Source organism: Falco rusticolus, chromosome 7 (genome assembly GCF_015220075.1).
Source record: "Falco rusticolus isolate bFalRus1 chromosome 7, bFalRus1.pri, whole genome shotgun sequence".
NCBI classification, from domain to species: domain Eukaryota; kingdom Metazoa; phylum Chordata; class Aves; order Falconiformes; family Falconidae; genus Falco; species Falco rusticolus.
In genome coordinates, this window is record NC_051193.1 from 19797824 (window position 1) to 19820701 (window position 22878).

At 39.5% G+C, this 22878-nt stretch overlaps 1 protein-coding gene across 1 annotated transcript in view; it reads right to left on the bottom strand.

Annotated features, from left to right (window-relative positions):
- THSD4 (thrombospondin type 1 domain containing 4) overlaps nt 1-22878 on the bottom strand; it is a 319739-nt gene that overhangs the window by 270870 nt on the left and 25991 nt on the right. The window contains exon 4 of the mRNA XM_037395653.1: nt 5969-6411. Within this exon, the coding sequence (XP_037251550.1) occupies nt 5969-6411 (443 nt within the window). The remainder of the gene's footprint in view (nt 1-5968; nt 6412-22878) is intronic.

The following is a 22878-nucleotide window of genomic DNA, read 5'->3' on the forward strand; positions in this document are numbered from 1 at the left end:
TTTTCACCAGCTCTAAATCAATCTGGAGAAAATCACTTCAACATGAATGAAAGAAGGGAGCCCTTTGACTCTGCTTTATGTTACAAAATGCATGCCTGTCTGCTCACTGACCTAGAAAATAGCCTTAAAGCGGTGAGCAGTTATCTTCGTCAAATGTTTGGTCGCAAGAGTTAAACCACCGCTTCCAAGAGTGCATCGCACATTGGAGAGTGGAGCCATCACCACAAACTTCTCTTGCTGTGTTATAGCGTATTATTCACGCTTTGTCAGCACATTTCACTGCAATTAAATCGGTGTAGGCATTCACTTCATTTGACTGATTTTCATCATCAAGGTAACTAAAACAATGGTTTAGTTACAAAACTAACTAGTATGGTTTACAGTTGTGGTAACTGGTAACCACACCATGCTTTGTTGACATTCACTACTTCCCATCTATCATATACGCATATGGGTATTAAAAATATTGTAAGCATATTTGACCTAAAAATTTCAACAACTGTAAGATCCAGAGGAACCAATTATACCTAAAAGTTGCATTTTCTGTACGAAAAGGGATTATACCACAGGGGTGATTCTTCCCTCATTTCTATATTTACATTTTTCTGACAGAGTAGGACTGATGAATAAGATCACTATGTAAACTACCTCTTGGGAACAGGTTTAATTAATTGAATTAATATGAGAGATACATGTAGACGATCTTAAATGAATTTTTCCATTCTCATAGATCACCACTAATATCTAGTCTAGCATAGCTGCAATATACCCAGTACAATTTATTCTATTGGCTTTAGCTGCTCTCCCAGCAAGTGCTATAAAACCTCATTTATGTCGCTTTTAACAGAGGTGGGATTCCAGCATTTGAACCCAAATACTACAGTCTTCTTTTTCGATGAGTTGAATAACGCCTCTGATCTCAGGAAATTTCATTACAAGTCTACAGGTTTCCCCCCTTAGCTTCATCTTTAAGGGTCGACTGAATAATGTAACCATGCAGTTGGCAGGTAAACCAGCAGAAATTCAGCACAAGGAACCACATAACTGCTGAGATGCATTACAACTGTGATGGGAGCTTTGTTGTGTTTCTACCCCTCACTGACCAGGCAATAATTCCTTGGTAAAATGCACGGTCTTCCATCTGTCCAAATGCTAGCAGCGTTCTCACTTCCCCTCCCCTCCTTCAGCCAACCCACTCCAGGAAGGATGAAATGTTCAGCAGTAAGATTAAGAAAGAGTCTCGGGTGGCTTGCAATTATAGTATCATGTTAGGCTTTTATTTTTGGTAATACCGGTCATAGCGTGCTCACAGTAGCATAATAAAAATTGATACTAATTAGTTAATAGTAAGTGAGACCTAGAGTTTATCAGGGGGATTAACAACCAGATGAGAGGTGGGACAGCACAAAGTCAACCTGAGGCCACAATGCCCCCAGCTAGCTATTCATTTTGCCAGGAAATACCTCACGTGAGCTTTATTGCTATTACAACCTGTTTGGAATTTTATTCAGAAGGAAAATAAACATCTTTCTCATATGGCTTTAAATCCCCCAAGTGCTACCAAAATGAATTCTTTGATTACTACTGCTGCTCTTAGATTTTTCCGGAAAATTTATCCTCAGAAAAGGATCAAATCCTTCTCTCTCTGTCTTCCTTCTGCACACACACCAAACCCCAATGAGCTTTACAACCATGTTGGGTTTAGGGTAAAGTAAATCACATTTTCATTCTATTATACAAATAATGAAAGGATGAATGGCTAAGTACTTGAGCTGGGTTTCATTCCAAATATCAAGAAAAGCAAACATCCATGCCAATAAATAGAAAGCCCCAAAACTCAAGAAATAATACCTTCCCAGACCCTAAGGCCCAGCAGTCACACATTTGTCCACCTCTAAGAACTGGAACTGACTAGAACAGGTCACAAAAATTACATCAGAACATGCAGCTAATGATGCTTAAATTGGTTAGGGAAATAACAACTGCATTGTCCCTTTAAAGGTTAATTGCAGACCTGCCAACTGAGTGACCTACATTTGCCTGGTCAAAGCATCTGTGAGAGGGGGCAAAAGAAATACTTTCAGAAAGGAAATTCTGTTTTGACGTTAAATGATACACTCTTCCTTTCCATTGCTCACAGGCCTTGGAACGCAAACTGACCCTATACAGGGTACAAAGCAGCACAGCAGTCTTTCATGTCAGCTGCTGGCAACAGAATAAAGACCAAAAAGCTACAGCCATGTGAGAAGTTGGTGATTTTTGGATTATTTCCTCCGTGCAAAGGTTTCCTCTCATTCCTCTTCCAAATACAGAAAGAGCTTTAGGGAAACCCTTTCCTTATTAACATATTTCCTTAAACTTGCAGCCTGCTTTACTTACTTCATGATTCCAGTGATAATTGTAATTTTTTCTTTTTCTGCTCCTATGAATCACACACAAAGTGCACATTGTGCTGACAGAAGTGGGCAGCGAAGTTCTGCCACTCCACCATGAAAGTCCACTTGTAGAGAAAGTGAAAGTGGCAGTTGTGAGCATCCTAACACTCAGCACATTATGTAAAATTGTGGTTTTGTCTTCTCTATCTCTGAAATAGAGAACTGGAAATGCAACATTTAAGAAATACTAAAATCTAGTCTATGAATGATATTTCCTTTCAAGATACGTTTTCTTTCTTAAAGCATGTTATTCTTTTGTATGCCCTTACTACTTTTCCATATGTGCCCCTCTTTAAAGATGTCTATCTCCTCATTTCTGATTATTCTTATTGTATGGTATGCCCCACGCATTTTAGCGTGGCGAAATAAAAAACAAGGCTGTGCTAATGGGAACATAACTCTTCACATCTGAGAAAGAGCTCCCTTCCTTTGCCAGTGGACAACCCAGAGAACTGTCAGCTTGCTTTTCATGTTTCTGTCCTCATCCCAGTGACTGACTATAATTCCCTAACACATTTCAGCTATGCAAGAACTCTACTTACAACACCACGATAAAACCAGGAGCACTTAAACTGTTTAAATTAGGCTTCTAGTTGTAGGTACCTCAAACTTCTCTCTCCCTGAGCTTCATGTGCAGCCCTGGTTTCTAAAGCCTAACTGAATCACGTGTGAACGAACTTTCTAAAGCTGAAAATGTTAATATCCTCTTCACAGACAAGGAATGTCAAAATTTATGATATATAAATTATATTTTGAATTTTGCTAAAGAAACTGAACAGTTCTTTGTCAGCTGCCTGGAAGCAGGCGGAGAACTTTTCCACTTGTTGCTAAATGACACAAATGTATTTGGCTGCCTTGAAGGACTGTTATTGCTGTCAAAATTCTATTTGCCTTGGAAGCCATCCCATTTCATCTTACCATGCTATCGAACGTGAGCTTATCTCAGTCACAAATGTCCATGCCTCTTTCATTGTTTTATGGAAGTCTGCTAAAATTACAGCTTTATATAAAGGCCAGTACAGTAAGTATTCTACCAACGGTACATATTGTGAAAACACAGATGCTATTTTTTCTATAGCCTGACTTTCAAGTATCATCCATTTACTGAACACTGTTCTACGGTATGCAAATCATCTCTAGAGTAACTTACATTTTGAAATCCATTTTCCATATATCTGATAGGACCAGTAATCTTTGTAAAGAAGGTCTGTACACTGGGTTTTGTGAATTAAGGAGAACCATTAGGTTTGCCACTCTAGTAACTCCATTTTAAAGTAACATTTTTTGTTCTCATTCTGTTTTTACAGTCACCACCAAAGAATCTGAAAGTTATGCAATACAACAGGCTTTAAAGCCACCAGGGACTCTCCTAACACAAGATGAAAATTACTTATTACGCAAATAAGATTAAAACAGTGACCTTGAATCCACAGTCTTATGCCAAGGGGCAGTGTGTGTGTGGGGGTGGAAAAATCAACTGTGGTACAGAAGCTTGCACTGTGCTTAAGAAAGCACAAGAATTCTCAAAAGAAAAGGCCTCCATCATAAGGGAAAGCGGAGGCACAACGGACATCACGGTCATTTTAGTATTTCGTGTGGCAAACCACTTATTAGGTAATAACATCACCTCACTTCTGCACACAGTCAATATTATTTTCTGCTAATTGTCCTCTCCTGTTTCAGCCATTAACTGCAGTGATTGCTCCAAACTGTTCCAGTCTCTCCCGGCCTGCAGAGGCCACCACAGCAGCAGGGGACAGCCTGCAGGGATGGAAAGCCAGCTGTGCCAGCAGCCTGGCAGCAGGTCCTGCAGAAGCCGGGCCAGCTGGGATTCCCTTGGAGACGGAGGGTGCCAAGGGGCTGGAGCAAACAGGCTTTGAATGACTTTGTGCTGACAGTTCAAGGCCAGGCTTCCAATATTAGTAATAACCCAGCTATGTACTACAACCTGTATCTGTTACGCTGCGCAGCTGGGAACAGAAGTGCTTTATAGTAAAAGATTGCGTAGGAAAATAGAAAAAAGAAAATACAACTTTTGTCCTAATGCAGTCATGTTAACACGACTACTAAAAGCCTGCCTCTGGCATTCTCTGAAATTTTATAAGATGATCAGTGCCATACTTAAGTTATACTTGGTCTAGGCCATCCATTTGCATGGGTTTGAAAGACAGACGAAGCAGTGATTAAAGGGAACGGCCAACACCTAGGAAGATCAATGTCTGAAAAGCTGGCCCCACCTTTTCAAATTTGTGCCTCACTAACAGATTAATTCCTACTTTCAAGTATTTTTTTAGACAGAGAGTTTCTTGCAGGGGCTGAGGATGTCTTTATCACCAACAGAGTCCTACTGTCTTATTCCAGTCAGGCTGGAATATTGCCTCAAGGTAACATTCTTTGGTTTCGTTTGGGTCAGCAAGATGTCTTTAAAAGGGGAATTACAGTTGACTGCTTCATCTAAGAATCTTAAAGATGGAGGTGTTTTTTCTGTTGGTTTTTTTTTTGGGGGGGTGGGGGGGTGTTTGACTTGTTTGGGTTTTTTTGTTAACTATCTGGCCGCCCCCCCCCCCCCAAAAAAAAAAGCAGTCCATCTCCATGCATTTCCCAGAAGAGGGATGAGAGGGAAAAAAATAGAGAACTGCTGAATACATATTTTGAGGAAAGACAGACAGAACAGAGAGACATTTCAAGAGCACTCCCTCCCAGGGGATCTCCATGCCCATTCTCCTCAGTTTCCAAACTGGAAACACATCTGTTTTCCTTTCATACATATATTAAAAAAGTTTGATATATTGGTATCTAAGAAGAGAAGAAAGTGTTTCTCCAGAAACTGGAGAATTAATGGCAATTGAATGTAACAGCACACTTCCACCCAGTGTTAAAGACTGAACAGCTAATATAATTAAATTGATAAATACATATATGGTTCTATGTATTGAACAACCACATTTTTTAGTTTCACCAAACAGGAAATTTTGCTAAAAGAGGTGGTAGAAAACAAAAAAGGGAAAATAGAAAACAAAAAGCCCATAATAGAAACTCTCTGAAAAATACCAAACAAACCTAGAGTTCTGACTAGGAAAAAGGTGGATGGGTAGTTGGCTATTCTTCATGAAAGAAGCTTGATGAATCTTTTTTTCAACCAATTAAAATCAGAATGGCTGTTGAAGTTAGGAATCCAGTTATGGAGTTGTTACTTGTTCTGATTTTTATCGTTATGGTGAACATGGAAATATCAAACGAGAGTGTAGCAAGAAAGGAAAAATATGTCAATAAATCGTAAACAAATCTTAAAGGGAAATTAGATAATCTGCCTAGTACATTTGTAGAATAGTTATATCTGTTCTTGGGTGCTATTGTATAAGTAGTCAACAGGGAGTATAGCCTTCCACAGAAGATGGTTAACATTGTAAAAGTCAGTCTTAGCCTTTGATAACCTTTCCGTAAGTATTAAGAACGACATGTCAGATTAGAGTTGGTATTTTTTGAAGACACATCATTCACAGCAAGAATGAGATCCATGCCCAGACACGTACCTTTTTTCTGGCTTGGCGTGCTGCCTCTGGGACTGAGAATGCCTGCTGCCCCTCAGTGCCCCCCTGCTCAGGTGGCTGTTGTTATGGCCTCCAGAGGAAGCGGAGGCCCGAAGGCCAGCCCAGAGCTGCTCTTCATTCCTGTGAAGCGGCACAGATGTGCGGATGGCAGAAATGACATGGCCAGGATAAGCAGTCAGCGAGTCCTCGCGGTGGCGGGGATTCTGGTGGGCCAGAGCTCTCTCTGAGCCCGGGTACTGCTGCCCCGGCCACCGGTAGCCCCTGTCACGGTAATAGGCCGGGAGGCAGGGCCGCGTCTGCTCCATCACACCGCCACTGCAGCTCCGCGAGCAGGCAGACCAGGGCCCCCAGCTGCCCCACATGCCCGGGATGCCGGCACCGCTATCCTCAGATGCATCTCTTTGCTCTTCTATCCTCTGGGGAACCTGTAGGCACAACAGACTGACTTAGGAACAAGAATTCACACTGTAATACAAGGAGAGCACTAATATCCTTTGTAAGCCATTAAGTGAAACAACCACATAGGAAGTAACTTGTCTTATTCATACCCTGTCAAACAGCTGCCCATTCTGCCAGCATAGGAGATCTACAGCCATCAACTGCTCAGACCAAAAATATTTTTTGGATTGTCTGGATAGGAATAGATTTTATTTAGTTCTCGGCAACGGAAAACACTGCATAATGCAAAGCTTGGAAATGTGGAGACTGCAAACCGTTATAATACTAGCAAGGTCAGGAAGTAAGGTCATTTTTGGTGACAAACTTGGGTCAACAGACACTGACTGCTCTTTTCCACTCTGATGCCTCCACAATGGAGATTGCTAGTGGTTGCAATAATGTTTCAGGAACTCCCTTCTAATGTGGAACTTTTTAGGAAAGCAATGACATAAAAGGACAGGCCGATTTCCAACCAGCCACAAACACTGCAGCTGTTAACTCTTACATTACCACTTTTTCCCCACCCCCCCATCAATGCTTCAAGGAAAGGAGTTATTCAGGATGATCCAATCCTACATTCACAGAAATCTCCATCAAATTCAACGAAAGACAATTTATTGGTCTCAGGTGTTAAGTTGGTCCACGCCCACTCTTCAGCAGTACAGGGAAAGCAAAACAAATAAGAACTCCAAAGAAGGGGGTGTGTGTGTGTGTGTGTGTGTTTGTCTTGAAGGAAGCTGGGAGGGATTAGGAAGGGCAGGGACTGTTAGTGTAAGGAGAGCTAACCCCTCAAGCTGTAGTCAAATATTTAAATATCCTGACTTTGTGGTTAGCAAGGTATAAACACAGCATAGAAGTTACAACCACCCACCCCGCTGTGGACTTGTGCCCCAAGCTTTATGCATTCCTGGAGTTAGACATAGTCAGGATTTCTCTGTGTTTGCCACTGGGCAGAGTTGTCACACAGAAATAAGATCCATTTTCATTAAATACATAGGTTTTCTGTTGCTTCCCTTGTCCAACTGGCTGAATCACAAATTTTTCAAAGCAGCCTTCCAATGTCTGATCCTCACAATTACTAATATGCAGAACATTCATTTAAATGACCATCCTTTAACAGTTTATTTATATCCTGAGCAACCTTTGTACCAACAAGCACACATGTATATCAATTCAATTAGGAGACACAAAAGGCAGTCCACAAATGCTTGCCATACCTCTCCTGCTACCTCAAAAGGACCTTTGGAAAGACAGCCTTGTCTGTCTCTGTGTCACTTCTCTCCCCTTCAAAGGATGACCTCCTAAACGGGTAACTTCCACTAATAATTTTGCCTCAGCATTATCCTATAATAGCAAAAGATTAACATCTACATACTTTGCCTCTAGTCACAGACAACATGCACAGTCACTAAGTGAACTGCAAACCACCTATGCCAGTGAGCATAAGTTACTGATCAGCTAGCTATAAACATGGCAGGCTTTGGTGGAATGTGGTTTGCAAACACGGGTTGAATACAGCATTACAATAGGAAAAGCCAAGCCAGCACAGGGTTTGTGGTGCTGCTGTGTAAGAGTCAGTTGTGGTCTACATAATCTGAAACATTTCCCCCCTCTGAGGTTGTTCTCACACTTTCATCACCAACCACAGGAAAAACTGCATTTAATTATAACTTCTGAATAATAAAAAGCATCTGCATTAATGTGATATGTTACCCATTTCTCCAATGTTATTTGAAAACAGGAGCAGATGGCTCTGTATTTAATATGGGTTTTTCCTGTAGGTACCCCATTTGGCATCAGCCTTTTAAATTCAATAGCCTGTACAACCTAATACCACATAATGTCAAAATTATGAATAACATGCAACAAAGTCTTGGTTTCTGGCTGTTAAATTTGCTTTCATATCCAGTAACAGAACACCACTGGCTCATGATTTGACCAACTAAACAAGCTATTCTTCAGTTTGTGATATTTTCAGTGAATATTCACTGTTCATACTGACACTACACATTAATGTAGTTCTACCACAGATATAAAATTGTAACAGTCACACACTGGGACACTTCTGGTCTGATGGTTTGCAGTAAGGTTTACTTATTATAAAACTAATAGTGCTTTGTTATCAGACAACTCAGTTTTCATTAGTCTGGGGTATCATTTCTATGATGGTTCAGCGCACCTTTTTTTTCAGAAGCCAAAGACACTCATGCAGGCAACAAATAAAATCTATTAGTCTGCAAGCAACTCAAGTCACCAGTAATGTAACAAATACTTCATTATGCAGAAACAGAAACTGATATAATAGTGACAAGTGTTGACTTGTTGCAGAGAGAACTTTCTGGCTGCCAAACTTCATTGCAGCAAGAATTGTTTCAGGTAAAATGATACTTTAAATGACTGAAGGCAATGTAAAGTAATTTCACACCCCTTAATCATCACAGTAAAAATGTTCTAGACATAGCACCATGTGGTTTCATGTAGCTAGTTAAGTAAGAACATAATAATAAAAATTAAAAAGCTAACAAAAAAAAAAGTAACAATATAATATTTTATACTGATGTATATTCATCAATACTACTTCGTTATAAGATGACAAAATTTTGAGACAGGAATTTTCGGTAGCAAATCAGGTTATGCACTTTCATTTTTGATTAAGTTCTCTGTTTTCTTACTTTGAGAAAGACAGGGGCTACAGATGAATCTTTACAGAAGATGACATGTGAATGACGGCATAATCTACTCGGTGAAACCTACTATGAAGCCTGAATAAATTCAAGCTGCTTAGTTTAAGGAATGGAAAACAGGGGGCAACAATGAGCCTTCCCAACAGGTCACAGAAATACAAAGAGCTGTTTTCTCTTTGCAGCAAATTGTTCTCCATGTCTATAGCCAACACACAAGGAACAGTGGATTTAGATTTAATCAGAGGTGATCCAAATTAGCTAGTAAGAAAAACTTCTTAGTGGAAAGGCAAGCAAAGCACGGGAACAGACTGCCTGAGGAGATCCTGGCACCGTGCTGAATCTCTACCAGGAACAGCTAAGGCAGAGCTGACCCTTCCCCAGGGCAGAGGGGCTGACCTACAGCTCTCAGGGGTCACCCCCCATCCCAGCCCTCCCACTTCCAAGTTGCTTTGCAGCCAGTCACGAATCCTACCGCAGCTCCAAGCTGCAGCCAAGAAATTACAGGTAGCTATGGGAGCTGAAGTATTCCGGAACATCTCAGAAACACCACATATTGCAAGATTCCTGATGCTAGGTCCCTCCTCCTCTCTGTTTTAGAAATTGCCTATTAAACAGCACACTTTCTAAAGGGAAGAGTTTGAGCCTACGCTGGGGAGCAAGCAAAATGCACACTGAATTCTGCTTGCCAAGTCATGAAAGTAATTTCTTAATCACATAGCCTGCAAGAGGGAGAAATCAACCAACCCATTTTAATCTACTTTCCCATACTTCGTGATTGATTCCTTCTCTAGATGACCTACGAATATTCACTCTAGCTACAAACGCACCATCAAAAAGATTTCTATCTACTGCAAGTTAATCAACAACCAAATATGTTGCTCTACAAATTCAGTCTATTTCCCCCTTAATTTCACCCCATAATTCTAGCCCTTTCTTTCTTTCCTATACCTTTCCAGTTATTTGGCAGGACAAGGTTTGTAAGTGGAAGCAATACATTCCACTAGGTACAGCTGTGAAGTAAACAACATAAAGAAAAGACAAGTGCTTGCAATTTCTACATCTGCACTAAGTCCTATCAAGTTGCAATCAAAGATTCTTTAAATCAGAAATTTTCTTCATGACTACTGTTATGCACCAAATACCTTTGAATCTGTCACCTTTCTAACAGGGAGTGGCAAACTGAATTGAGGCTAGATTTCCAGAAGGGTAGTTGTAGGACCACTCTTCTTCCTTTACATATCAGCACTCTCCATCCCTTTCTGTTCTTTCCCCCCAGATTTCTTACATTTCACTAGTTTGCTTACTCTTGTAAACAGAGGTTGCATTACATTCAGGTTTTATTCTGACAGTTGTCTTATTCAAATTAGGCAGTTTCTAAAACAGTTCATCAGGTCGGTGGTTTTTTTTCCAAAAACATCATTCATACGTTGAGTAACTTCAGAAAGGAAGTAATTTATTTACCTAAATGAACCTGGCTGAACTGAAAATTAACAAAAAGCCAGGAAAACACCCTATTTAAGCAGTCACGAATGACCTGATTTAATCAGAACCAGTTAGAAGCTCAAAATTTCCCAATACTGGGATCATTTATTTAGAAATAATATAGGAGAAAAACATCAGTACCAGCCCAAAGTCTGTTTCAGTCACAGTGAAGAAGATAAGAGAATTCCCCAAAATTTGAAAGAGAATACTACTGCGCACCCTGTGGGCAGGCATCTATGAAACAATGTAATTTCCATTTTTTATCTTTCTAAGAGATACTAAGAATCTCTCTGTTTCTTGGAGGTTTGGTTTTTTCCCTCCCTGTTCTTTGTTTGTAAGTTGTTTCATTGTACAAGATCTGTAAGATAATACTTGTGATTTAAGTTACTGGTTTTGAACACTAAACAGAGGCAAGCCAGTGAAATTAAGACAGCAGAGGTCAACACTGAAAAAAGGGAGATGTTTATCCACATGGCAGAAAGGAAAACAAATTCTAATTCCTGTGTTTTCCTTCATTTTCCCCAGGTCCATGCAACATGCCTCATATTTGCTTCCTTGGGTCAACTAATCAAGCTAAGACAGACAGTTAAAAACATATCATCAAAATCTCCTCTCAAATGAAATACGTACAACTCCCAGGGACTTAAATGCTCACTAGGCATTGGGTTTCTTCTGCACACAAAACCTTCCATACCGATTCCATGCAGAACTAAATAGATGCACAGGGAATATTTAAGACCATGGAATCTAACCCTTAATGTACAACTAAAAATCCATAACTAGCATCTAACATTACTATGAACTGTAGAGGAGCTACAGTGCAATTAAGTTTGTTTGATTTTAAAATATTTCATACACACATTTTACTTATCTTCAATCAACAGGCATGAGCATGTAGATTACACAGTAACAAAAACTCTGTATATCATGGGTAATAAACTGAAATCTGAAAGCAGAATTACATAATTACATCCACTGGTTTTTATGTTGGGGGGCACGGGGGGAAGAAATCTAACTTTATGTTCTTCACTTGCTTACTTCTGAATTTTAAAGGATTTCAGAAAATTAAAGTTACCCTATAGAATTTGAATGTTTAGTACCTTTTGGGCAGACTAATTCTCCATTTAATTGCTGCCTAATGCAATAATTGTCATTCCTGTAGTTTTAGACTTACGACAAGCATTTAGTCTTTCCTCACTTTTACTAGATTACAACTTCAGATATTATTGAATCAAACATGTTACCAGTAGATTGACACAGATGGCATTTTAAACAGAAAAATAATTTATCATGAATTCATATAACTCGGCAATCACTCTGATCCTGAATCAAAAATTCCAGCAAAAGCTAGGGGTGCACCGGCTATTGAAATAAAAAGCAAATTTCTAGTACTGCCTCTGTCAGAATTTAGAAAGAAGATTCACATCTTGAGATGTCCGCAGCAGTTGTTGAAACTACATAAAACAAGAATGTCCCTGAAGAGGAAACATCACTCGAACTGAAAGCCACAAATATTTTAAATTAACTAGATGTGCACGACAACAGTGACTGACAATGCAGACTGACTGATCTGACAAACACTGACTTTAAATACTACAGGATACTTCACCCTGTTAAACTATAGTTTACATACAAATTAACTGTTCAGAAAAGCAGAAAAAAGTCAATAAATCAGAGGCCCATTTAACCTAGTATTGTATTTCTGACTGTGGAAGAAGCAAAGAAGCTCCTTCAGCAAAACACCATATTCAAACTGTTTTTCATACCCACTACTGGACGTAATCTCCACAAATACAATCAATACCTTTTTTAGCACATTTCTAACCTTGGCTTCCAAAAGACTGCGCATTTCACATTGAAAAAGTGCTTCCTTTTCCTCCGGTTAAACACACAGCCTGACAATTTCACTGTCTCCCCCAAATTTATTCATTGTGGTAAATGATGACTCATTCATTCTGTATTCTCCTTCACCATACTACCATGTTTGACTTGAAATCACTAACACAGTCTCATTCCAGGATCTCTCTCTGAATTCCAACAGTCTAAATCTCATTCCAGGATCTCTCTCCGAATTCCAACAGTCCAAATCTATGCGGTCTCTTTTTGTAAGGAAAACAGGCCAGTCTGGACTGTCCTCATTCTCAGCACCTTTTCCACTCCTACATTTTGACACGGGCGTGCGATGCTACACACAGTACTTCGCATTACTGATGGACTTCCACAGTAATAAAGATCATAATGCTTGGACAGCATATACTTTTTAACCAGCTACATAATTAAGCGAGCTGCTATAGTCACAGCCCAAGTTACGAAGTATTCTGCAGATACTGAGCATGTTACAGTGGTCTAAATTCAAAACTGAAAAGGGATTCAAGACAATGGCAGGCTTTAAACCTGGAGCTATCTAAACCAAATCAGACATTTCTGACTGATTTTTTTCCAATTTCATTTTAGATACAATAATGTTATATTTCACAGATTTAATTTCTAACATGTTATCCAGTAATTCTGTTTCCTGGATAAATGTCCTGAATTTAAATGGATTCATGACCAAATTAACTACATAATACATTTGAAAGAGCCGTGACAAGCATGCATGTATGTTTTGCAAAACTTTATGGTATTACTTTCACCCAAAAGCAAAGAAATTGTATCCAGAAGAACATTTTATCACCTGCTCAGAAAAATGCTACCAATGATATTCACTCAGCAAACTCATGTTCATGTGCTGGATGCAAAGTGGAACTAACAGAAGCCAGTGTGCCATTTTTTATTTTAAACTACTACTCTCATATTTGTCCTGTGCTTCCCAGAGCAAAGAGCCCTAATCCTGTTAACATTCCTCAACAGCCTTCAGGCTTTAGGCATTTTTTCATTGTCCCTCCATGATCCTTTTTCTAATTACACCACACATGGTCACCCATGCTATGACACCAAACTGTCACCATTAAAGGAGTGTCAAGGCTCTTGGAAAACACAACCTCTTCTTATTTACTCCGTTACCTCAGGGTCACACCTCCTTGATTTTGTAGCTCTGACTGATGAAGGTTTCATTAGAGCACAGCCTGTCACAGAAGATGTACACACAGCTTTTATCACAGCCAGGCTCAGCCTGACTGAGGATTTTAAAAGCCAGTATAATAGTATATTGTTATTATTAAAACATGCGTACGTCATATTTGAGGTGAGATGAAAACAGTGTTCTTCACGGATGTTCACCATCTTATTAGACAATTGATCAATGACCAATCATCCCACAAAGTAAGAGCTAGTCTTTGCCCTCTTAAAATTTCACAAGTGTAAAAACATAAGCAGACAACTCACAGAAACTAGAACTGAACTGCAGTTCAGAGCAGAGCATGCCAAATTTTGAATGAGCTGAGGAAATTGTAGTTTAGGTTTAGAATCTGTTCAAGTGTAACATTATCATATTTCCCTGCCAGTGTTGTAAACATATTTATGGAACTAGTTTAATTCCTTCACCAGTCTAAGCATCTTAAAAGAAATATTCTTCCAGTATTAGCTCGGCCAATTTCCAATAAAGGCCATACCTATATAGCCATGACAATTTCCCAGCAGAAAATCTTTACAGTCCATTTTACAGATGTTCATTTGCAACAACCATAATTTTTATGCCTCTTACAAGAAACATGTGGAACATTGGTGGTTTGATAAAAAACACTCTACCAAAAACAAGCCTAAAACTTGCAGATAGCAATTTCTCAGATCTCTCAAGGCTAGCAGAAGAATGGAGCAGAGGCCAAACCAAACATTATGACACAATGTGTACATGTCTGCCTGGTTAGTATGCTCAGCTATTTTAATCCTTCAGTGCATTTTGGAAGCCTTTAATCAGAGATGTAGTAAACCGTTTGAATTTTACAGTACGTGGTAAGTGTAAATATTACCAGCTTAAATGATTTGGGTTTCCGTTCTTTGTATAAAAACCTCTGCCTGAACATCTGTGCCTGTGAAGATTAAAGGGCTGAAAAGCCTGGAAATAGAAGACCTTTGTATTCACAAATCACTGAAGGGAGTTACAATGCCTGGAAAGCTTAGCTGCCCCTTCAACCAACTTTGACCACATCTGAAGAAACTTTAACATTATTTGAATAGTGCAGAAAGTAAACAGCTCTGAAAAAAGTTCAGAACTGTTTTTGTGCCAACAGAGCTCCCAGTTTGGCTAATTTTTTTCACACCAAGACCACCTCCATTGTGCCCTGTGAGCCCAGTGTTTTAAGGGAGAAGTTTCTTTCCATTTGTCTGTGAAACCACTAAGACCATCAAGTAAACAGCTGGCTCACTCCTGACCTCAGTCTACCAGTTCTATATAATCACTCCTTATCTACAGTAGGGATTTAAGGTGAGATAAAGACGATAAGCATCAGACCGTCACTTTATCACAATAGGCTTCTTTATTTTAATAAACTATTTCCTCATCATTGACTATCATCTGTGATGTTAGTCACTCAAATTGTACTAAATAGATGCTTTTTCCAGGTCAGTCATCTTCAGCTGTGACAAAGCTGTTGCCATTCTATCCTATTTCTACACTTAGAAAAATTCTTGAGAGCCACATGTGGTAGAAATACAGAATTTCCTTGTTCAGTGATTGTCATAACACCTCTCAGGATCTCTCAGCCTCATTCACCTATCACTCCAGAAGCCAAGAGGAACAAGTTGTCATAAATCAGAAAGAAACATTCCTTAACAGAAGAACTCACATGTGATTCCAAAAAGCTTCTCACCTTTATCATTGCTCTGTTCCAAAGCCTGGGACAGAACTCGCATGCAATACTGCTCTGAAGGAAGACGCACAGCTTATCTATGACCTTGTAAGCTCACCTGCTCTGGAAACCAACGGGAACAAAGACCCTTTCATTCTTTCCAGAGAAACACAGAAAGAGCTTTAAGCCCCTCATGCTCCCAGCTTAAATAAGTCAGTATTTTTTATTTTAAAAAAATAAATATATTCAGAGGTCCATGATAAAGTAGGTTAAAAGTAACAAAACCATTGGCCTTGATTTTTCAAAGCGTCTATTTGCATAAAATAATGTATCCTTACCCTGTTTCCTTTCCCCAAACAAAGAAGAATTTTGTTTCCTAACCATTTTAATCCACAACATCAAAGACGAGGAATTAGTAAGCATGCAGAGATAGCAAGAAAATCATTTCAGCTGTTGTTCTTAATTGCACTGAAAGACTAATTTTAAAGGAAAAGTCTTGGCATGGACTAAATCATCTCTCCTGTTTTCTAAAGATCACTATTAATTAGATTAGCAACATCATTAGCTAGAAAGGCTCTGTTTTATCAAAGTTTCAGTGAAGGCAACAGCATGTATATTTATACAGCTAAAGTAAAGCAACTGTGCTGAAGGCAAGTGGATATACTGACCAGTAGAAAACTGCAAGAGAAATATGGACTACATTTTGGTTGGTAGTGTTTTATGCGACTGATGTGCATGAAAATGCAATAGTAATAAACAACAGTTATCTTATAAAGATGAACAACATTACAAGAAAAAAAGTGATGCTTGCAGACACCTGTTGCAAGGAACATGTACGCAGCAGCTGTACGTAGATAGATACATGGTGACTAAGCTGCTCTAGTAAAATTCAGTTTAGTGTACACAGTCCGGCAGGACTGAACCACAGTAACTTTGTAGTAGACAATGTTAGCATGAGCTCAGTTCCAGCTCAGACAAGTTATACATTTCAGTCACTGTTGACCTTCGGGCAGAGCGTCACCCTACCTGGAGTGCAAGGAAGAACACAGCCTTCCATTATATGCTTCTGCTTCTCAGGATATGTAAAAGCAAGGTGGTGACCAGCCGTGGTGGAAATCCCACAGTACTCCTTAGAACTATTAGACAACTCCTAAAGGTACTCCTTAGACTATTATTTTACTCCACTCTTGTGAGACCCCATCTATGTACCATGTACAGCTCTGGGGCCCTCAACATCAGAGGGGCATGGACCTGTTGGAGTCCAGAGGATGGTCATGAAGATGATCAGAGGGCTGGAGCACCTCTCCTGTGCAGACAGGCTGAGAGAGTTGGGGTTGTTCGGCCTGGAGAAGAGAAGGCTCTGGGGGGACCTTACAGCACCTGCCAGTACCTTAAGGGGCCGACAGGGAAGATGGAGAGGGACGTTTCACAAGGGCAGGCAGTGATAGCACAAGGGGTGATGGCTTTAATCTGAAAGAGGGTAGGTTTAGCTTAGATATTAGGAAGAAACTCTTCACAATGAGACACTGGCCCAGGCTGCCCAGAGCAGCTGTGGGTGCCCCATCCCTGGCAGTGCCCAAGGCCAGGCTGGATGGGGCTGGGGGCAGCCTGGGCTGCTGGGGGGTGTCCCTGCCCATGGCGGGGGGCTGGAACTAGGTGATCTTTAAGGTCCCTTCCAACCCAAACCATTCTATGATTTGCCCTGGTGTCCTGGCCAAAAGCCAAGTTTAGATATTAACTGCTTTCTCTAACTCCAACTTCCTCCAGTGTTTCAAGGATCTAGTAGACTTGCTTCATGCCTCACATTCTACTCTGTTACAGTGAGTTCAGATATATGAGGCAGCTGTATCCTTTTCAGTTAACAGAACAGTGACTTTTATGGGGTGTGATAGGCTAAAAGAACAATGGAACTGAAGAAACATTGCCACTCACTGCCATTATTACAATATAAATGAAGGTGTAGGATCACATTTATACACAGAATTTCCTATATGAATCCTAAAAATGATATCAGTCAAATTTAGTAACCAAGATCTTACCACTTGAAATACTATTCTTAAAGTTATTACCCTCTCTATACACTCTCCCTCTACCTTCCCACTTAGACCTCCATCATCCTCTTTCTATAACCCAGCAGAAGGAATCATTCCTCACATCTTAAGCCTTTTGAGGTAATGCAGTGTACTGGAGCAAGCAAGCAAGATTGCCAGGGAAAGCAAAGATGGAAAAACAGAAAGGTGAAAATAAATCAGTGCCCTATTTCTTGATTTTTTTTTTCAAATGCAGAGGAGAGCAGAACCAAAACCAGTATCCTTGCTTTTGCCCCCCAAAGCAGGCAGTCTAATTAATCTAAGAATATGCCGAACTCCTTTAAGTCTCAGCATTTCATTTTACTTGTCACATATAAAAGTTCCGTTCCTAGGAGAAACTTCAGGGAGGTACATAAGTGCCCAGAAGAAGGTCTATCCTACAGCAAACAAGTGTAGATGTTAAGCAGTTTTAAAACTCCAGATAAAGGCATGGGCACAGGCAAGCAGGGGAGATGCAATATTTTTAATCACCTTGTTCAGAAGCAAAGGGAAAGTGCATAGGATCCTCCTGGTCAATCTACAGTGACAGATTAATTTGTTTAAAAGACCTTTCAATAAACTTCTAATTCAATTTCATATGCCAATGGAATCAACACAGTGCTATTATGTGGTGAATTTAAGGAGAAAAAGGAAAACATCGGTAACTCAGAATTACTCCTGCTAGAGGTAACGAAAATGTGTCTATTGAAAAGAAACAAAAAAACACCACACACACATCTCCAACCAAACCACCAAAACTCACCCTCTCCAAAACCCAGTATACTACAGATAGGAAAGCTGCTCTGAAGTACATGTTAATTGCAGAAATTCCCTTTTATGAACAGAACCACTAGCTGAGTAATGATGGGGTTTGGCCATTATATTGCATTGCTACTCAGACTACATTTCCACAAATAACTGAACTGCTCTAACAGCTCACTATGACTAAATGGGGGATCTTGGCCACCTCTCCCTTCCCCCCATCCTGTCTTTTCCCTCCCCTTTGCTCCTGATCCTGTTCCTCATTTCTCCTGACTTAGCAGTGACGAGCCTTCAACAAGCAAATTCACAACACAAGAGGCAGGGGGTGACGACACACAAAGAACCCCAACAAAACTCCTCTAAAAGCATATTCACCCCCAGATTTTGTGGTGTGTATAGTCACATTCACTTGATACACAGTTGGTTTTCACAGCAACATTGTATGTCTGAGAGCAAGAGGTAACACCTGAGTTATTTCTTCTGTAATACAGAGCAAGCATAAAGAAACAACACGGAGCCCGAACATGCTGAAAATTCTTCAGCAATATTGTAGTGCCCCAATGAAATGCCTGAAAAAATAAATTCTGACACGTCTTCCATACATCGAAAATTAGTTTGTGAAGATATCATACCTCCATTGAAGCCAACTGTAATCTACAACTGAGTGACAAAAAGATATGCCTAATTCAAAGCAACTCCATTGCTTCGATACTACTATTTACGTAGTATGTGCAGTAATACTACAATGCTATAACAGAAACAAGATGTTAAAACAAAAGCAATATTTACATCAGAAATTTTATTTAGACAAACTTTACTACAAAGTGCGTTACCAATTTTACTAAAATAAACAAGGTATAAATATAACTACAGCTTACTTTCTTAACACAGCAACATAGGATTAGTTAAAAAACCACCCAAGAATTACTTCTGAAAAACTGGGAATACAGACTTGAGTGGTTGTCTGGGAGAAGGACTGTTATGTTTCATAGTTTAACCTTCTGTTCATCACAGTATGACACCTATCAGATAAGGTTAAATAATGTTTATTCAATAAAAAAGCATAGGGAGGGAGAACAGAGAGCTTGACTGTATGATGAGCGGAAGGAGGGCTGTTCATATGTTCAGTACTGATGGACAAGGAAAGTTAATTGCTCAAATATTAAGAAATATTTCAGTTTAACCAGTTTCAGACAGCTTGGTTGACTTTTAAATACAAGCAGCAATTACTTGGTTTCACAAAACACTTCCTCCTTTTTTGCTAATACTGATGAGTATTTTGGCCTTATGGAGGAATATACTGCTTATTTAGAAATTATATATTATGAAAGAGGAAGATGTAAGTTAGATCATGAAGAGAACGAACTTCCGAGGAGCTACTGACCGACATACAACCCCTGGCTTCAGCAAGAAACCATAAAAGTATTTTGCATAGGAATTTTTATTTGTATTTAATGAACATACCATGTTTAACATATGCATATTATTTTCCAAATCTGTGCTATTTAGAGAGGTAAGATTAACAAACAGAGCAGTACTATAAGCTCAGATGCAGGAAAATTTAAAGATGCTCTTTGTTTTCAGGTTTTGTGCCCTTCTGACAAGAGAGACAGTATTATTTAAAGTAAATAAGCACAAACCTACTTCTGTATAAAAATCAGGTGGCCAGATATTTCTGAAACTAGAAATTCTGTTTTGGTCACTTCTGACTTTGTATGACAGGCAAGTTTCCAAGACTAATTCCAAAATTATAAAATCTAAAAGCAGAAAATAGGGCCCAGTCAAATGTTTTCCAAAAAGAAGTATCTTTGTACTAGCTGGTGTTCAGAACATTTTTACTTCAATAGCCAAGCTTTAGCTCCCTTGGAGTAACAAAAAAAAGGGGAACTGAAACAGAATAGTATTGCATTTAGTCTGGGGATGGGGAGGCAAGTGGCGGGGTGGGGCAAGGATCTCCTGAAAGCAGAAGAGTTACAGAATAAACTGCAAATGCAAGAAAATAAAAAACTTTCCCATTTCGTCCTGTCACCTCCCAGGTCTTAATTCCACTAGCTGCACCTCCTTGCTATGGATGTAATTTGGCTCGTTCTTCCAGCTAACAGTCCTCAGGGTGTCATGCCAGAAATGGATTTTTGTGCGTGCACCTGAGGAAAGCAACCTGCTGAGCTCTGCTCTTCCAGATTTGGTTCATGAAAATTTCCTTAAAAAACTGGGTTTTTTTAAATTGCTGCCTGATAAGATAAACTTTTTTTCTTCATGGTAAAGTTCTAAACATATGTCACTAAGTCAAGAGTAGCTAAATAGTACTTAAGTTCTAATATACTGAAACTAACTAAAAACTCTTACTTGTAAGAGTTAGGAAAGTACAAACATATTTTTGTTTAAAAATCTACATTATGTCAGCCTCTCTGAAACTAGTATGACTTTATACATGGATTCTCAAAAAAGAAGAAAGAAAAGATTAAAATCTAGCAAGATTTTAAAAGAAACAGAAAATAGTATTTCCTGATGTTTATAAGTGTTCTCAAGTCCTAAAAAAACATCTCAGCTGAACTGTGGGTGTCTCTGGACAGTTACAACTGGATTTATTTCCATCAACTGTTTTGGGGATTGTCTCGGGGTTTATTTCGTTTTCCCCAAAAGTTTTAGTTTAAGAAAAAAAAAAAAATCAAGACCATTTGAAAATGTTTTAATTACTTCCTCAGCCACCTACCCAGGTCCAATTCTCTGATTTTATTTCCCTGTCCATAGCTTTCAGAGCAAAAATAACTATATGCAGGGTGCACAAGATGGAATCCAAACACTCTCCCGACACTGCACATTCAAGCATCAGTTGTGCACACATGCTTAACTTTAGGCTGAAAAATAAACTCTCAATAAGGATTGGGGTATAAGCTACTGCTTTCTTACAATTCAGCTCTAGTTACTCAGTTTCCACATACTGTACCCTCTGAGGGTGTGTATGGAAGTTACCAAACACCACTTTTGTTATTCACTACATTGTTAAAATGACATACTGTTCATCAAATCCTTCCCTCCTCCTCCTCCTCTGCCTTTCCCTCCTGCATGACCGAACTCCTCTCACATAGAAGGAACTCTGCCAAACAGCAGAGAGATCCATGCAGAAATACACAGGAGATGCTGGCTGGGGATGTCAGCAAACACATGTCCAGGTTCCTGCATAAAAAGAATGGGAACAACTTCCAGCGCTACAAAGACGAGCACTCACACTCAGTTAGAAACATGTCTGACTTGGCCTTCAGAGCTACTAACAGCCCCTCTTGTCTGGAGCGGACAGGTGGGTCAGAAGGTTTCTGAAAAGTTTAATGAATACAGACTTTCAGCCTAAACACATTTTGGCACGAACAGAATCCTCTCCAGCAGTGTAAGAGCTGACAATGATAGACAGCCTTGGAGCCTGTATGAGATTGCCACTAGGAAACTTCTGCCTCTTTTTGTTTTCAGTAAAAAGAACAGCTCCAAGGTGGTTCCTATGCCCCTTAGTGCCATGCCTTCAGTCCCTTTAACGAGTACAGAAGACACTCCAGACCCATGGTATTTCTCATTCAACTGAAAACAAAGAATCTGATTTTATCAGAATTAATTCCGGAGCTTCACAGAATGAAGCAATTGTTTCTCTGACTTACTTTATTTTAGTTAGTAGATTTTTTTCCCCTAAGGCCATTTGGAAGTTGGATTGCAGCATCTCTCTACCGCCAACATTACAAAAGAATGTCTAATTAGATGGAGTACTGAAAACAGAGCAGCAGCATGACCATCTCAACTGCACAACAAAACAGAGGAGATACAAAATAGGGAAAACCACTATGTTGTACTCAGGTTTAGACTAGAGCACTCAGGCAGCTTTAGAAATCCTGCAGACAGGACCATGCCAGTTTCAGACTGCATCATTGCTGGCCTCGTTAAACTCGTCTTACCATCAGGCTGCACAAGGAGTTTAACGTGACAGCTGTGTTCTTCAGGAACTATGACTATCGGCTAGCTTCAGGTATCTAGTTCAGACCTTTGGAATTACTGTCCAAATACTTTTTACCCTAAAGACAGTGGCATATGCACAGGGAAAAAAAGGGAACACCACAAACTCGCCTTCCATCTCCTTTAAAAGGTGCAGTTTAAAAATAAAATAGGCATCTTGCATTATTATTAAACAATCTGCAGTAAAAAGCAAACTCTTTTTAAAATATGTTATTTGATACCATTAATTAATAATTGGTTGTGCCTGAATACCAATTAAGAGGTGAAAACAACACTGATATAAGGTCGCAGCCCATAAAGAGATAGAAGAGCATTCAAGGGGTCTCCCCTCAGGTCTCTGGTAGAATCAGCAATACCTACACATCACTCCTGACAAACATTTTTCCAGCACATTCACAGATAACTCCATCATGGAAATGCTAAACGTTATCCAGTCAATATGATCTATTCTTTATATCCTTACCGTAAGAAGCTTTTTCTAACTGCAAATCTAAGTTTCCCTTGCCCCAGTTTAAAACCATTTATTCTCACCTACTCCACCACAGACAGAAAGAACAGCCTTCTCTTTAGCACTTATAACTATCTGGAGATTATATCTGCCTCCCCCACCACTCTCCTAATCTTTAGACTAAACAACCTGAATTGATTCAAACTTCCCTCAGATGTAAGATTTTAAAACCTCTTGAGGACAGTCACTGCTGCTGTCTGTTTCTCTCCAAACTGTCCGCTACTTT